Below are 13531 nucleotides of genomic sequence, written 5' to 3' on the forward strand. Positions count from 1 at the left end.
CCCCCAAAAAAAATGTACAGCAGAAAATACATGCAATAACTAAAAAAAAACTCACAGATAATCTTTAACTAATCTAACTGAGGATGATTCTCAACTGGGCCAATCAGCAAACAGAAGGAGTTGTGAACGATTACACAACTTTTGGAATTGTATTCTGTCTGTAGTTGTAGTTTGGTAATGGCAGCAGAGGAAGTGAATGAAGACATTCGGTTCGTGTTGGCCACGCTTCTAAACATTGAGCAGTAAAAGTTGGATCAAGACGAATTCTTAGGACATTAATTTGTTTGCCAAGGTATCGTTGGACTGGGTTCTTCTCTCTGTTTGGTGAAGGATGGTTGTCAACAATGCGTGCAAGTTTCAGTAAGCATCATAGCGTAGCTTCCTTCACCGCCAAGCTGGCACATCACATATGTCACATCAGAGTGACAGCAATTGATCCAATCGTGTAAAACTTTCAACGGAGTCCACATTTGTTGAATCTCTTCCCATCAGCCGAGCGTTCAGACCCTGCACACAAGGCAAAATGTAGAACAAGGGGCTGAATTTTACCAGGCATATAGAGGCAAAAGACTGGAAATTACAGCTGCAATTGCAGAAAATTGTGGTTCTGCTTGCCACACTTTACCGTTTTTATTTTTTTAAATATATGTAAATCACAATAATTGTACATTTATGTCTGTATTTATAGTGTGACGAATCATAAAATCGTCTCCAAGTCTAAGAATTTAATGCACCCTAAGAGGAACTGATGTGCCAGTTACCTGGGTTAAATGATCATTGCTACACCAGGGGCAGTTATAATTAAACAACCAGACTCTCAAACTAATTGTAAATTGAACTTTGTCATTTGATGAATTAAAAGAGTGATTGATGAAGTGTTATGGACAATTCTGGTTTTTTTTTGGTCATTCTAGGTCATAACGGTGACATCGTCTACTCCCTGGCCGACTCTGCTGATGGTTTCTTCTCCATTGACGAGCAAAGCGGCGTGATCACCCTGGAGCGCCCACTGGACCGCGAAGTGCAGTCGGTGTACGAGCTGAAGGCCCGTGCCAGCGACCGGGGCTCTCCACGTCACTCCTCACTGTGCGAGGTGGTGGTCTCGGTGCTGGACATCAACGACAACCCGCCGGTGTTCGAGCACCGGGAGTACACGGCCAACCTGTCCGAGGATGTGGCGGTGGGCACTCAGGTGGTCCGAGTGCAGGCGGCTAGCCGCGACGCCGATGCTAACGGGGAGATTTCCTACAGCATCATCAGCGGGAATGAACATGGCAGGTTCAGTGTGGACCCCCGCGCTGGTATGTGACCAAGCTGGTTTTACTTTTATGTAATCTGAAGTTTTCCGCTTGGGTTTGGGTTTCATCAAGTGAAATTTACTTAAATTCACTGTTGTTGTTGTTTTTAAGATCCAGATAACTTTCCAAATGTTATTTTGATTGTAGGGATTTCCAGCCATGTATTTTAAAAAAATCTTGATTTGTAGACTTTTATTTTGTTATTTTAGTTCCACTTCCTCTTGCCTTGCAGGCGATGTGTTTGTGATCGAAGCTTTGGACTATGAGGCATCTCATGAATACTATATCACCGTGGAGGCCACAGATGGAGGCTCCCCTCCGCTCAGCGACATTGCTACTGTGAACATCAACCTTACCGATGTCAATGACAACAAGCCCATCTTCAGCCAGGACGTCTACACTACAGTCATCAGCGAGGACGCCGAGCTCGGGAAAGCCATATTAACAGTAAGGCCTAGCGGTGTCAAGATTAATGCAATTAATCTGAAGACTTTAACACTCTGATATTATATAATGTAGATGAGTGAAACTACCTATTTAGACCTAAAAGCTTCTCCTTGAAAGGGGGTTGACTAATTAACAGCAGCACGTTATGCACTCGACACACGTGGAGGTGAAAGTTTTCTGCGACAACTGGCAGCAACAAAAGTCGTCTCTAGCCCTCGTGTCCACATCTGCATGTATGTGCTTGAAGTTTCCATGCTTGAATTAGGCCGTTCACTCTGCTGGATGATGACAATCAACTGTCGCCTCATTCGAGTAATTCCATAGAAAATGAACAGAAAAGCAACTTTAACAAATTCATGTTTAAAGCAACATGACATCATTTTAACCCTCATATAAAAACTTGAAAAGCTGAGAATCTTCAGACATGCTTGGCTTGAGACAATGAAACCAAGCATGCAAACTCTTTTAAAAAAAAAAATATGCATAAAGTTTTCAATATTGGCATTTGCTCAGGGCTGCATCAGAAAGGGGTGGTGCACTCAAGAACTAGCAAATAATATATAACCTTATCTGTCAATTGTGCCCTGAACAAGTTTGCTATGCTTCTATGTGTGTGGAGTAGAGTAAGTTTCCTATATTTACATATCATGCTAATAAAGTTAGGCATAGTGACTAATTGTGATTAATCACAGCAGCAGAGTGTGATTAATTGATTAAATTCCTTAATCGGCTGACAGCACTAGTAAGGATACATGTTCTCTCTGAGATATGCTTAGCTTGTACAGAGCAGATTACGTTTTTGTTTTTTGTTTTTTGTTTTCTTGCTGGTTACCCATAATCACTCCAAAACCATATGAAGAGTTTGACATTTTTCATCACTCCTGATTTCCCTCCAGCCAGATGTGTCAGTTCATTCACCTTCTCCCTCTGTGCTTCATTTCCTCACTCACGGCCTGTCTCCTCTCCGTCCATTATTCGCTGAATGCACTATCACATATCTGCACCTGTGGCAAACCACCATCTGGTGTAGCAGCTAAATTAGGACCACTGCTCTTCATGCTCACTGCAACGCCACGTTCTGATTCGATATCTGACACACATAGTAAAGCCGGAGAATCTTAACGCATGTGACTCATTAGGCCTCCTATTCAACTCGAGGTATTTGTAACCTTTAGTCCGTCTCATTTTAACTCCCTATTGATTTCTGTCTTCCCTCTGTTTGAAAATGATCCCCACTCCCAGCCCTTTATCTGTACATATAAGGTACCTGAATATAAATGAGCCATCAGAAAATTAGATTTTAATGCATGCCATTGTCTCATACCTATAAATCCTCTGTGTGCTAATTTCCCCAGGGATCTTCTTTTTTTTTGTATTTGACATTTGAGATTTTCAGTGCTGTAGGATTTGTTGTGTGTGTGGGTGTGTAAGTGTGTAAATCTGCTTAGCTAAATAAATTTTGCATTGGCTCTCAAAAATATAGCCCTGTTAAAATGCCATGATTTTTGATGCAAGGAAAAATCATGGCAGCTGGATAGACAGTTTGATAAATAATTTTGCAACATTTTCCACATATGATATGATGCGGCATTTATCTTGTACAACTCAAATGAAAACAAAAGAAAACATATTTTTGGTATTTTACGGCCATGAGTAAACCGTATTAACAAGTTAATACTGATTCTACTACTACTAACTACTACTGATGCTAACATCAGTTTGAGACAAATGTCGTCTCAAAGTACTTTAATAATGAAATAAGGTTCTGTTATTTTAAAACTCTACATTTTTTACTTCATCCATCCATCCATTTTGTCCCAACTGGGGTCAAGAGGGATGCTGGTTCCTGTCTCCAGCAAACGTTTCAGGTCGCCAGTCTGTCGCAGATTTTTTACATCAGAGAACAAATATTTTCCCCTCATTACAAAAAATATTTATTTGCACATTTGTCAAAGTGTGATATGAGAAAAAAAACTGCAAAAAAACTCAAGAAACAACCAGGAGGCAGGAGGAGGTTCTTAGCACTGTCAGTCACCCTTTAAGTGGTGCTGCTCATCCCCTTTTCTCTCTGCTAAGCTCCAGCTTCTTCTTGATAGCAGAACCAATCATGAATGCTAAGGCTAGTTAGCATGCCGACCGATCACGTTGGATTAATCCATGGGTGGGCCCTCCTGGTCCTGGAGGGCCGGTGTCCTGCAACTCTTAGATGTCTCCCTGGTCCAACACACCTGAATCCAACAGCTGAATCACCTCCCAAGAACAGTCAGGTTCTCCAGAGTCCTGCTAATGACCTCATTATTTGACTCAGGTGTGTTGAAGTAGAGATACATCAAAAAGTTGCAGGAAACTGGCCCTCCAGGACCAGGAGTGCCCACCCCTGGATTAATGGTACTGCTGTAGCTGTGAATTTTTTCTCTGCCATTAGCTCATTTAGCAGCGAGTACATGAGTATAATTGACAGCACTAAGGCCCGCCTCCTGGCTCTGACTGGTTGTTTTTGACTGGAAGTGGTGCATTTCTACAGAAGGCAACAGTAGCTCAGTGAGGAGGAGATTGATCGTTTCACAGATTATCTGTTTTATATTATGCTGTCAGAACATAATGACAGATTAAAAAAATCTATAAAAATCATATTCTCTATAAAAGTTACAAACTGCAGCTTTAAAGTACCATGGTAAATAAAACAGTCTGCTAAGAAATGGAAATTTTCTGTTGCAGATTTCTTAATTTTTTAGCAGCGTTATTTGTGCATGTATATGTCGTTAACTGATTCTATGTGGAATTCTCTTTGACTGAAAGGTGGTGGCCGAGGATTCTGATGGACCGTCCCACAATCACATCCGCTACTCCATTGTGGATGGCAACCAAGGTAGCCCGTTCACCATGGAGCCGCTGCGGGGGGAGCTTAAAGTCGCTCGCCAGCTGGACAGAGAGAGAGTAAGTAGAGCAGCCGATACTTCCTGGCTGTTCTCATGCAATGTAATCCATTGAGGAGCTAATTGTAGTGAATGCAAAATCCAATCAGACTCATGCCGACTTAATAGGGAGGCTTGTTTAGTGATTTGCATTATTGCTTAGAAGAGCACTTTTGTTCATGTACAGTAACTCCTGCTCTGTGTTTCTCCCAGATGTCTGGGTATACTCTGAAGGTGGTCGCCGTGGACAACGGGGTGCCCCCTCTCTCCAGTAGCGCCATAATCAACATTGACATCTCAGACGTCAATGACAACCCACCCCTTTTCTCCCAGGCCAACTACAGCCTCATCATCCAGGTGAGAAGGGATTGAAGGGGGGGTCAGTGCAGCTTGCTGATTAAAGTGAAAAAGATAGATGGAGAGGGAGAAACAGATGAGGGGCTGCAGGAAGGATCGCAGCGGACACGGAGAGAGATTAGGAGAAAGAGATAACGGAAGGCTTTGCGAGCAGAATATCAAGGAGGAGGAGGATGGAGGAAGAACAAAGGTAGGAAAAAGGGAGAAGCAGGGGGATTGAAAGACAGAGGTTGAATCTTAAAGCGCAGGAACACAGATCAGGGATGGAGGGAGTGAAGGAGAGAGAAATCTACAAGGTGGAAAGATGAGAGGGGATGGCTTATTAGAGGAAGGGGGGAGGATAAAAAAACATTAAAGGGAGCTGCATCAATAGATTGGCGGAAGCTCAGTAGAAGAGAGAATGCTTTCTTCCCTCAGCATTTAGGAAGGATAGTAAAGTGACTGATGCACTAAAGTTAACTGATGAATGAACTCAGCAAGTTTAGACCTTTGTGAGAAGGATGAAAACGCTAAACTAGTGGAGCATGCTATCAACTGATAACTATATCTACAATTATGAAAGTGAACATCCAAAGCTCCTACATGTCAATCCTACATCCATAAATCCATGCAGCCTTTGGCCAAACATGCATCATGAAAACGACTAGAACATACTAAAAGCCTATCCCAGAATTTCCTCCAAAAATGTGTTATGTAAGTTATGTAAGTTACACATACAGCTACATTCATCTTTAGAAAACATACAAAAGTGGGGTGTGCTGTGGGCGTGCTCCTCGACGCGGACGTCGCAGGTTCGACTCCCTGTCCCGATGACCGCATGTCTTCCCCCTCTCCTCGCCCTCCTTCCTGTTTGCCTACTGTTGCAAAAATACAAGCCACTAGCACCACAAAAACTCTTCGGAGAAAAAATGGAAAAAAACAAACAAAAAACATACAAAAACAAATTCAGTAATGCCACTTCAGAACAAATGCTCTCTTACAACACTTTATAAAACAAAGCTAAACCATTAGAACACAGGAATATGGTTGCCACATATCAGCTAATTTAATATAAATTAGACGATTTATGACTGTCAGGGTTTCCAAAGAATTGTATGATATTTACTTTATACTGGATTGAATTTGCAACTAATTTATTTATGTAATCAGTGGACAGAACACATGCCAGCTTGCTGCAGAACGTTGCTTCACCTCTTCACTGCCTCCGTTTTATGGTCCATTGGGATTTGATCAAAGCATTGCAGTAAATTCTCTGAAATCAACTATGAGGGGGAAAATCCAGAGCTACACATATTGTACATACCCACAGGAAGATTGATAGCTTTTTCTTTTTTAGCTCTGCAGAATGAATGTCATGGGTTGCAAAAGATCCAATAGATGTCATATGTGAACAGGAGAACACTTTCTTTTCAAACTCATGCTGTTCTTTTAACTTTTACTGTCTGGTGAATCAGAGCCAACGGAAACTTTAGAAACATAAAGAATCATGGAGGTAGCTCTTCTTTTGTTCAGTTGGAAAAACTATAAAAAGTCAGAAAAGGTCAGGATTAAAACAAAACCTTCCAGAAGCCGGATTCTTCAAGCTAAGTTCTGTCATTTCCATTATTCACAAACTATTTTTAAAAGAACACAGAGGTTTTATTGATCTAGTCTTGATTTCCATTATCATTGCAATTGACTGAGATGCACCTATATTCCGTGGAGGTGGGATCAGTTTCAGATTGCCTTTTGTCCAGCTCAGCAACGCTCCTTTAGTCCACAAAGCAGCATCGATGCATTTCAGAAGTCAATGTCTTCAAGCAAAGCACGTCGTCTCATCACACCTCTTGTGACTCTCAGGAGAATCGACCAAAAGGCACAAGCATTCTTCAGCTAGCCGTGAGCGATCGAGACGCTTCACACAACGGCCCACCATTCACCTTCAGCATCGTGGAGGGGAACGAGGGCGGAGTTTTCCACATCAACCAGCAGGGAATGTTGGTGACCATGGGGGTGCTGAGCAGGAAAACTAAAGACCACTACTTACTTCAAGCGCAGGTGAGTCGCAGAGCCAAGGTGAGACGAGGGTCGGCGGTTTGCATCGACTTAAACTTTCGAGCTTCAGCAGATTTCTGTTTATCCACATTCTTTTCCCTCCTGCCTTCCATCGCTTCTCCAAGCAGTCTGCTTACTCACCTAAAACCCCCTGAAGTATTTTACTGAGAGCTTGCTGCACCGAGAGTAACTTTACCGGAGGAGTTGAACAGAAGTAAAATCAAATTTAATGTGAATTGATTTGAATAGAAGTAGAAATCAATCAATTGATCAAGATTCTTTTTGTAGAACATTTCAGCAACATGGCAGTTTAAAGTGCTTTACATAACTTACATTAAAACATAAAAACATCAAAAACACATTGTGAAAGCCAATAACCAATATTGCAGTTTGTCACGAGTTATTGTTAAAATCATCATTACACTCCTAATGTGTTGGTTAATGTTTTATTAATTATGACTCCTAAGGAATGCTAAATAGGTGGATTTGTAGTCTTGATTTAAAGGAACTCAGCCTTTCGGCTGTTTTGCAGTTTTCTGGAAGTTTGTTCCAGATTTGTGGTGCATAGAAGCTGAATTCTGCATCATCAAAACTAGAACCAGAAGACCTGAGAGGTCTGGAAGGTTGATACAACAGCAGATCTTTAATGCGTTGTGGTGGTTAGATGTTGAGTGATTTATAAACTAACACAAGTATTTTAAAAGTCTATGAAAGTCCACAGCTGCTTCAAAGCACCTTATAGAGGACTAAATAGGACAGAGAGCAGCTTTGATTTGGCTCTGTCACGTGTTCCCTCGGTGGAAGGGAACAGAGGAGAAATGTGTGGGCAGATGGGACATGAAAAGTGTGATGTCGTTGTGCACACAAGACTCAAGCTCTGATTTGAGTCATTGCTGTTGGTTGTTTTCCTGCAGAACCAACAGCTAAATCCCGTGAAAGTGTGGTTGTTAAGATGTTTGATCTCGTTAATGTTTTGTTGGCTCTCTGTATCTGGTGCCTTTGCAACGTGTGGATGCTGTTAGCCGAGGGACTGAGGCAGCAGTGGAAGAGTTTGATTGCCCTCTGGTGTTGGAAGGCAGGTAACGCCTCACCGTCCTCCTCTCCTGTGCAGGTGTCCGACAGTGGCAAGCCCCAGCTGTCCTCCACCGCCTTCGTCAGCGTGCGAATCATCGAAGAGAGTGTTTATCCCCCCGCCGTACTCCCGCTGGACATTTTCGTCTCTGTTGCTGGCGATGAGTACCCCGGGGGCGTGTTGGGAAAGATCCACGCCACTGACCAGGACATCTACGACACCCTCACCTACAGCCTCGCTGCTCCCGCTTCCATGCCAGCAGACGAGAGCGGAGCCTTGTTTTCGGTGTCAGCTTCGGACGGCAAAATCATCGCCCTGCGGCCGCTCGATGTGGGCCAGTACCCCCTGAACGTGACGGTGACCGATGGACGCTTCACAACGCCGGCAGACGTCAATGTACACATTCGCCAAGCGACTCGTCAGGCCTTGGACAACTCCATCGCGGTGCGCTTCGGAAGCATCGCCCCAGAGGAGTTCATCGGGGACTACTGGAGGAATTTCCAGCGGGCGCTCAGGAACATCGCTGGGGTCCGCAGGAGCGAGGTCCAGTTGGTGAGCCTTCAGCCGGAGCAAGGGGATCTGGACGTCTTGCTGACTCTGGAGAGATCTGGGAGCCCCTACCAGTCCCAAGAGGTAAGACCAGCCAGAATAGGAAGTTTCAAAAGGGTGTATTTTATATTTCACTCATGAGGTTTTATTAACTTTGCATCATTTTAAAATCACCGGTCTAAATTATTATTTTTAGGCAACCTGTTTTTTTTTTTTACTATTATGTAAAATCAACTTTTTTGAGCGTATAATGTTATTTCCTCATCAAAAACATACCTGGAGTGTTACTTTGATTCTTTCAATCATGTCTGAGAAATTCTTCAATCTCTCATGGAAACCATTCAGCTGTGCAAAACTCTTGGTGGGATCAAGATCCACCTTTAAGGCACAGCTCCTCCTTGGAGCTGCAGTTTCTAATCTCCTGAGCTTAGAAACTGCTCAGGAGTTATGAGAGGGGGAGTTATGAGTTTCCTCATAACTCCCCCTCTCAGCTCCTTCAGACTAGTCAGCAGCAATTAGCAAACACCCAGTGGAACTGAGCATCTGCTGAGTTCATAATATGAGTTACTTTTCTATTTTTTAATTGCATTGTATTTATGAATGTGTATAGCACTTTGGTCCTGTCGGTGTATAAAGTGCTTCATAAATAAAGTTGGTATCTTATGGTACTTCTCTGTGAAACTCTGGTAAAAACACTAAAGGGTTGATAGAGGAGACATGTTGTGATGACTTCCTGAATCCAGAGTTTCAGAAAGAGACTTATTTTGTAAATAAAGGCCCAATTTCAAGGTACTAAATTATGAAGACAAATTTCTTTTTTGTCATATTTCATAGTCATAGAATTTTTATAACAACTGAAGGTAACATAGTTACTTGATTGTGTTATAAAATGGCACTATGTGCCTGGACAATACATAATACTGCCCCTTTCAGTAGGGTGCACTGCTCAATTGGTTAATTATAGTCGCTATATTTAGCAACTTCGCAGTAAAAGAAAAAATTGGTATTGAACTAAATCAGAATCAGTAGATCAGGCTTTTTAAATGTTTGTGATCAACCATAATCAGTAATCGGTGCACCCCGACTCTTTAGCAACTTCAATCTGATGATGTTTGCTAAATCTGTTCAAAAAACGACCACAAGAGAGAATTTTCTGTTAACGAGCAGGATGAACCAAATCTGCTCCTGGAGGGCTGGTGTCCTGACAGTTTTCAATGCGTCTCTCCTCCAATACGGCTGATTCAAATGCTCCAACTACAACCTCAGTATGTAAAGCCTTTTGCAGAGGTCTGCCAATGAACCATCATTTGAATCATGTGTGGTGAGCCAGGGAGAGAAGTGAAACATGCAGATCACTGGCCATTGAGGACTGACTTTGGACACGCCGGTCACACTAATCCCTCTGACTGAGTCATTTCCTGCTGAATTTTCATCAGGTCGTCTTCCGCAAGCTTAACTCCTCTGCGGCTATGATCGAGGACATGATCGGGGTCCGCATCGTGCGTGTGGTTCAGAAGCTGTGTGCGGGTCTGGATTGCCCGCTGCACTTCTGTGACGAGGTCATCTCCCTGGATAAAACCGCCATGTCCACATACAGCACCGCCCGCCTCAGCTTTGTCACGCCGCGGCACGTGAGGACGGCCACGTGCCAGTGTGACGGTACTTCAATCACATAAACACACACATTGGGTGATTCCATTAACTCTCCTGTTGATAACAGCGATGTGTCGTGGCATTTAGGCGGAAAGTGTCCTGTCCTGAACAACCTGTGTGAGAACGGCCCCTGTCCAGAGGGGATGGACTGCGTGGCTGACCCCAGAGACACCGTCTACAGCTGTGTGTGTCCGGAGGCCAAGAAGGGCAAATGTTCCGGTAGGAACTTTTCTTTTTTTATATTAAAACCTTTTCTACATGAACCACCGTTTCCGGAGCTAAAACCACTGTAAAGTTTCAGTGCATTAACTGACCTGATAACTGTGCAAATAGTGTTTACAAATATAAATTAGCTTATTGTACACATGCAATGGAAATTTCATTTTATTTTTTTGCATCACACAATTCACATGATAAACAACAGATGTTGTTTGTAATTGTTTTCATTTTAGGTACTCAGTAGATGCTGAGAGACAAAATATAAACATGTCGTCAACACTGTAAGAATGTCAAGATAAGCTAAATGTTAGATGCTAACAGTGCTAAAGTAAACTATCAGCTCCATGGTTACTATGGACCTTACCACAAGGGCTGCTTCTCATTGGTGCCCATTCTACCTGGTAGCGTGGCTACCACGTGCGTGGCCATCTCGCAAACACACGCTTCCCATTAGCTAAGTACAGCATAATAGCTGTACTGGTACAACTTCTACACCTTGAAGCCTGTCTGCTACACAGTCTTACGTTAGCTAAATAGATCAATATGCAATGTTTCGAATCTGACATACACTAAAGATTTTATTTTAGCAGAAAAGGCTTTGGACTAAACTGTTACTCGTGTTAGCCACTCTAGCACCAAGTACAGTGTATCAGGCTAGCCATTTGCCAACAAACCACAGGAATCACCCACTGATTTCATAAGTAGCCTACAAAACGATGAATGCCCGACTTACCCAGCCTTGCAAGAACAACAGGCATCAGTGATCTTGTCCATAGCTATATTGATGTAGAGGGTGTGTGGATCTGCCATTTTCCTCATTGAGCGAAAGCACTTTGGGTGACATGCACAATGTTGGAGGCATCGCTGTGGCTCAAACACCTTGATATCATCAAAAAAAGATGATATGAACTTCTTAGTTCCTCTGTCCATTGTAGGAGCTGATGTATTGTGAAAATCCGATAGAAATGATGCTCTAATGGAGTCAGAAATACACTGTAGAGAAACGGTCGAAGTGGAAGACGCCATGTTTACATAGAAACAACGTTTCTATGTAAACATGGCGTTTTGTTTGTGAGACTTGTGGCCACATGGAATTTTCTAGGTCAGTTGTGGGCGGAGCTTGGTAAGATCCATTGATGCTAATGTACGAGGCTATTTGGCTTTCTGACATTTTTTCTGTTCAAAACTCAATAAGACGTTTCTTTTTGATAGCTGTTGGTCAGGTCATTTTATCTTGTCTCCCGAGCTGCATGTGTTGGTTTTGTAGTGCTTTGCTGCTCTTGCTGTTCTCAGTGAATGTTATTTTTTTGTCTCAGATGGCCACTCACTGACCTTCAATGGAAATGGTTATGTGAAGTACCGTCTGATGGAGAACGACAACAAGGAGCTGATGAAGTTGTCTCTGAGGCTCCGGACCTTCTCCAGCCACGCCACTGTCATGTACGCGAAAGGGACAGACTACAGCATCCTTGAGGTGTGTTCAAACTCATTATGTAATCGCATCTTCGGATTTGAACCTTTGTCCTCCAAATTTAAAGAGCTGCATAAGGAAACAGACCTCTCCCTTTCTCTGAGCCCATTCTGTCTGTGTACAAGGGCTGAAGGGTTCAACAGGGCATTTAAAAGCTCCATTCACACGCCTGACTATGGGAATGTGGCTAGCTGGTAGGAAAAAAAACTAACGCAAGCTATTTTAGTACTGAAGGGAAGCAGACAGGAGTTTTACACACATTCCTTTTCAGTCTGTCTGGAGGAGCGCTCTGCATACCAGACAAAGAGGCGTTCAAGTTTCAGGCTGCCATCTAAGGATTTTAACACCAACTGTTTTCATATTTTAGATGTTTGTACAAAAGTCAATGTTTATGAAAGAATAAAGCTTTCTTTAGTGTCTAAATGAAGCTTTATTGATGTAGACTGTAGGATTAGACAGTTTTTCGGCTGTATGAAAATTTGTGTTTTTCTCAAAACTGGGAACAACAGTTTTGCGAGCTGAGGTCAGGTTACATGACTTGCCTGCTGACCTTTCCTGCACATTCAGACTTTCTTCTGACTCTGGAACTCAGCAGCGTTTCGTCTCTTGGAACAGATCGTAAACGGACGCCTGCAGTACAAATTTGACTGTGGCAGCGGACCCGGCCTGGTGTCGGTCCACAGCGCCCAGGTTAACGACGGGGAGTGGCACTCCGTCTCCCTGGAGGTGGACGGTAATTACGCCAAGCTGGTGCTGGATCAGGTGCACGCCGCCTCGGGCACGGCTCCGGGAACCCTGCGCACGCTCAACCTCGACAACAACATTTACTTCGGCGGACACGTCCGCCAGCACTCCTCACAGCGTCTGGGCCGCAGCCTGCCCGTCGCCAACGGGCTGCGCGGCTGCATGGAGGCCATGGCGCTGAACGGCCTGGAGCTGCCGCTGAACAGCAGGGCGCGGCGGGCGCAGGCCGTGCTGGAGGACATGGTGGACGTGGCCCCAGGATGCGCCCTCGCACCTGAGGAGAGTTGCTCCAGCAACCCCTGCACCAACGGAGGGAGCTGCGTCTCTTTGGTCAATGGAGGTGAGTCTTTCTCTGCTCCTTTGATCATTAGCACCGATTCACATCGACCCTAAACCAGAAGAATCATAAATTATATACACAAGAAATACATCAAGGCAGTCTCATCTGCAAGTTTTTTTTTTTTTTTTTGAAATATGCTAAATTTGTTCAGATTTACGCAAAACACCTGCATAATTAAAGGAAAAAAATCCCATTCCTCATCAGAATTCTGATTGCAAGAATATTATGCTCACTGCCTCGTCCTCATTAGCTTTCTTCTGCCTGAACTCCACAGGATACTTCTGCAAGTGTCCTTCCTCCTTCATGGGCTCCCAGTGTGAGCTTGCAATAAGCCCCTGCACCTCCAACCCCTGCCTGTACGGCGGCACCTGCGTTCCCCGCGCCGACGACTTCTACTGCCAGTGCCGAGGCCAGTACTCTGGACAGAGGTAA

At 43.6% G+C, this 13531-nt stretch overlaps 1 protein-coding gene across 7 annotated transcripts in view; it reads left to right on the top strand.

The window, feature by feature from the left end:
- The window catches only part of fat1a (FAT atypical cadherin 1a), a 95726-nt gene that overhangs the window by 72747 nt on the left and 9448 nt on the right, over positions 1–13531 (top strand). For all 7 annotated transcript variants that reach the window (XM_044112914.1, XM_044112919.1, XM_044112920.1 and 4 more), the window contains 11 exons: positions 915–1301; positions 1531–1745; positions 4545–4682; positions 4874–5017; positions 6857–7054; positions 8163–8756; positions 10109–10331; positions 10413–10544; positions 11861–12018; positions 12631–13099; positions 13374–13527. In XM_044112914.1, the coding sequence (XP_043968849.1) occupies positions 915–1301; positions 1531–1745; positions 4545–4682; positions 4874–5017; positions 6857–7054; positions 8163–8756; positions 10109–10331; positions 10413–10544; positions 11861–12018; positions 12631–13099; positions 13374–13527 (2812 nt within the window). The remainder of the gene's footprint in view (positions 1–914; positions 1302–1530; positions 1746–4544; positions 4683–4873; positions 5018–6856; positions 7055–8162; positions 8757–10108; positions 10332–10412; positions 10545–11860; positions 12019–12630; positions 13100–13373; positions 13528–13531) is intronic.

Source organism: Gambusia affinis, linkage group LG04 (genome assembly GCF_019740435.1).
Source record: "Gambusia affinis linkage group LG04, SWU_Gaff_1.0, whole genome shotgun sequence".
Lineage (NCBI taxonomy): Eukaryota > Metazoa > Chordata > Actinopteri > Cyprinodontiformes > Poeciliidae > Gambusia > Gambusia affinis.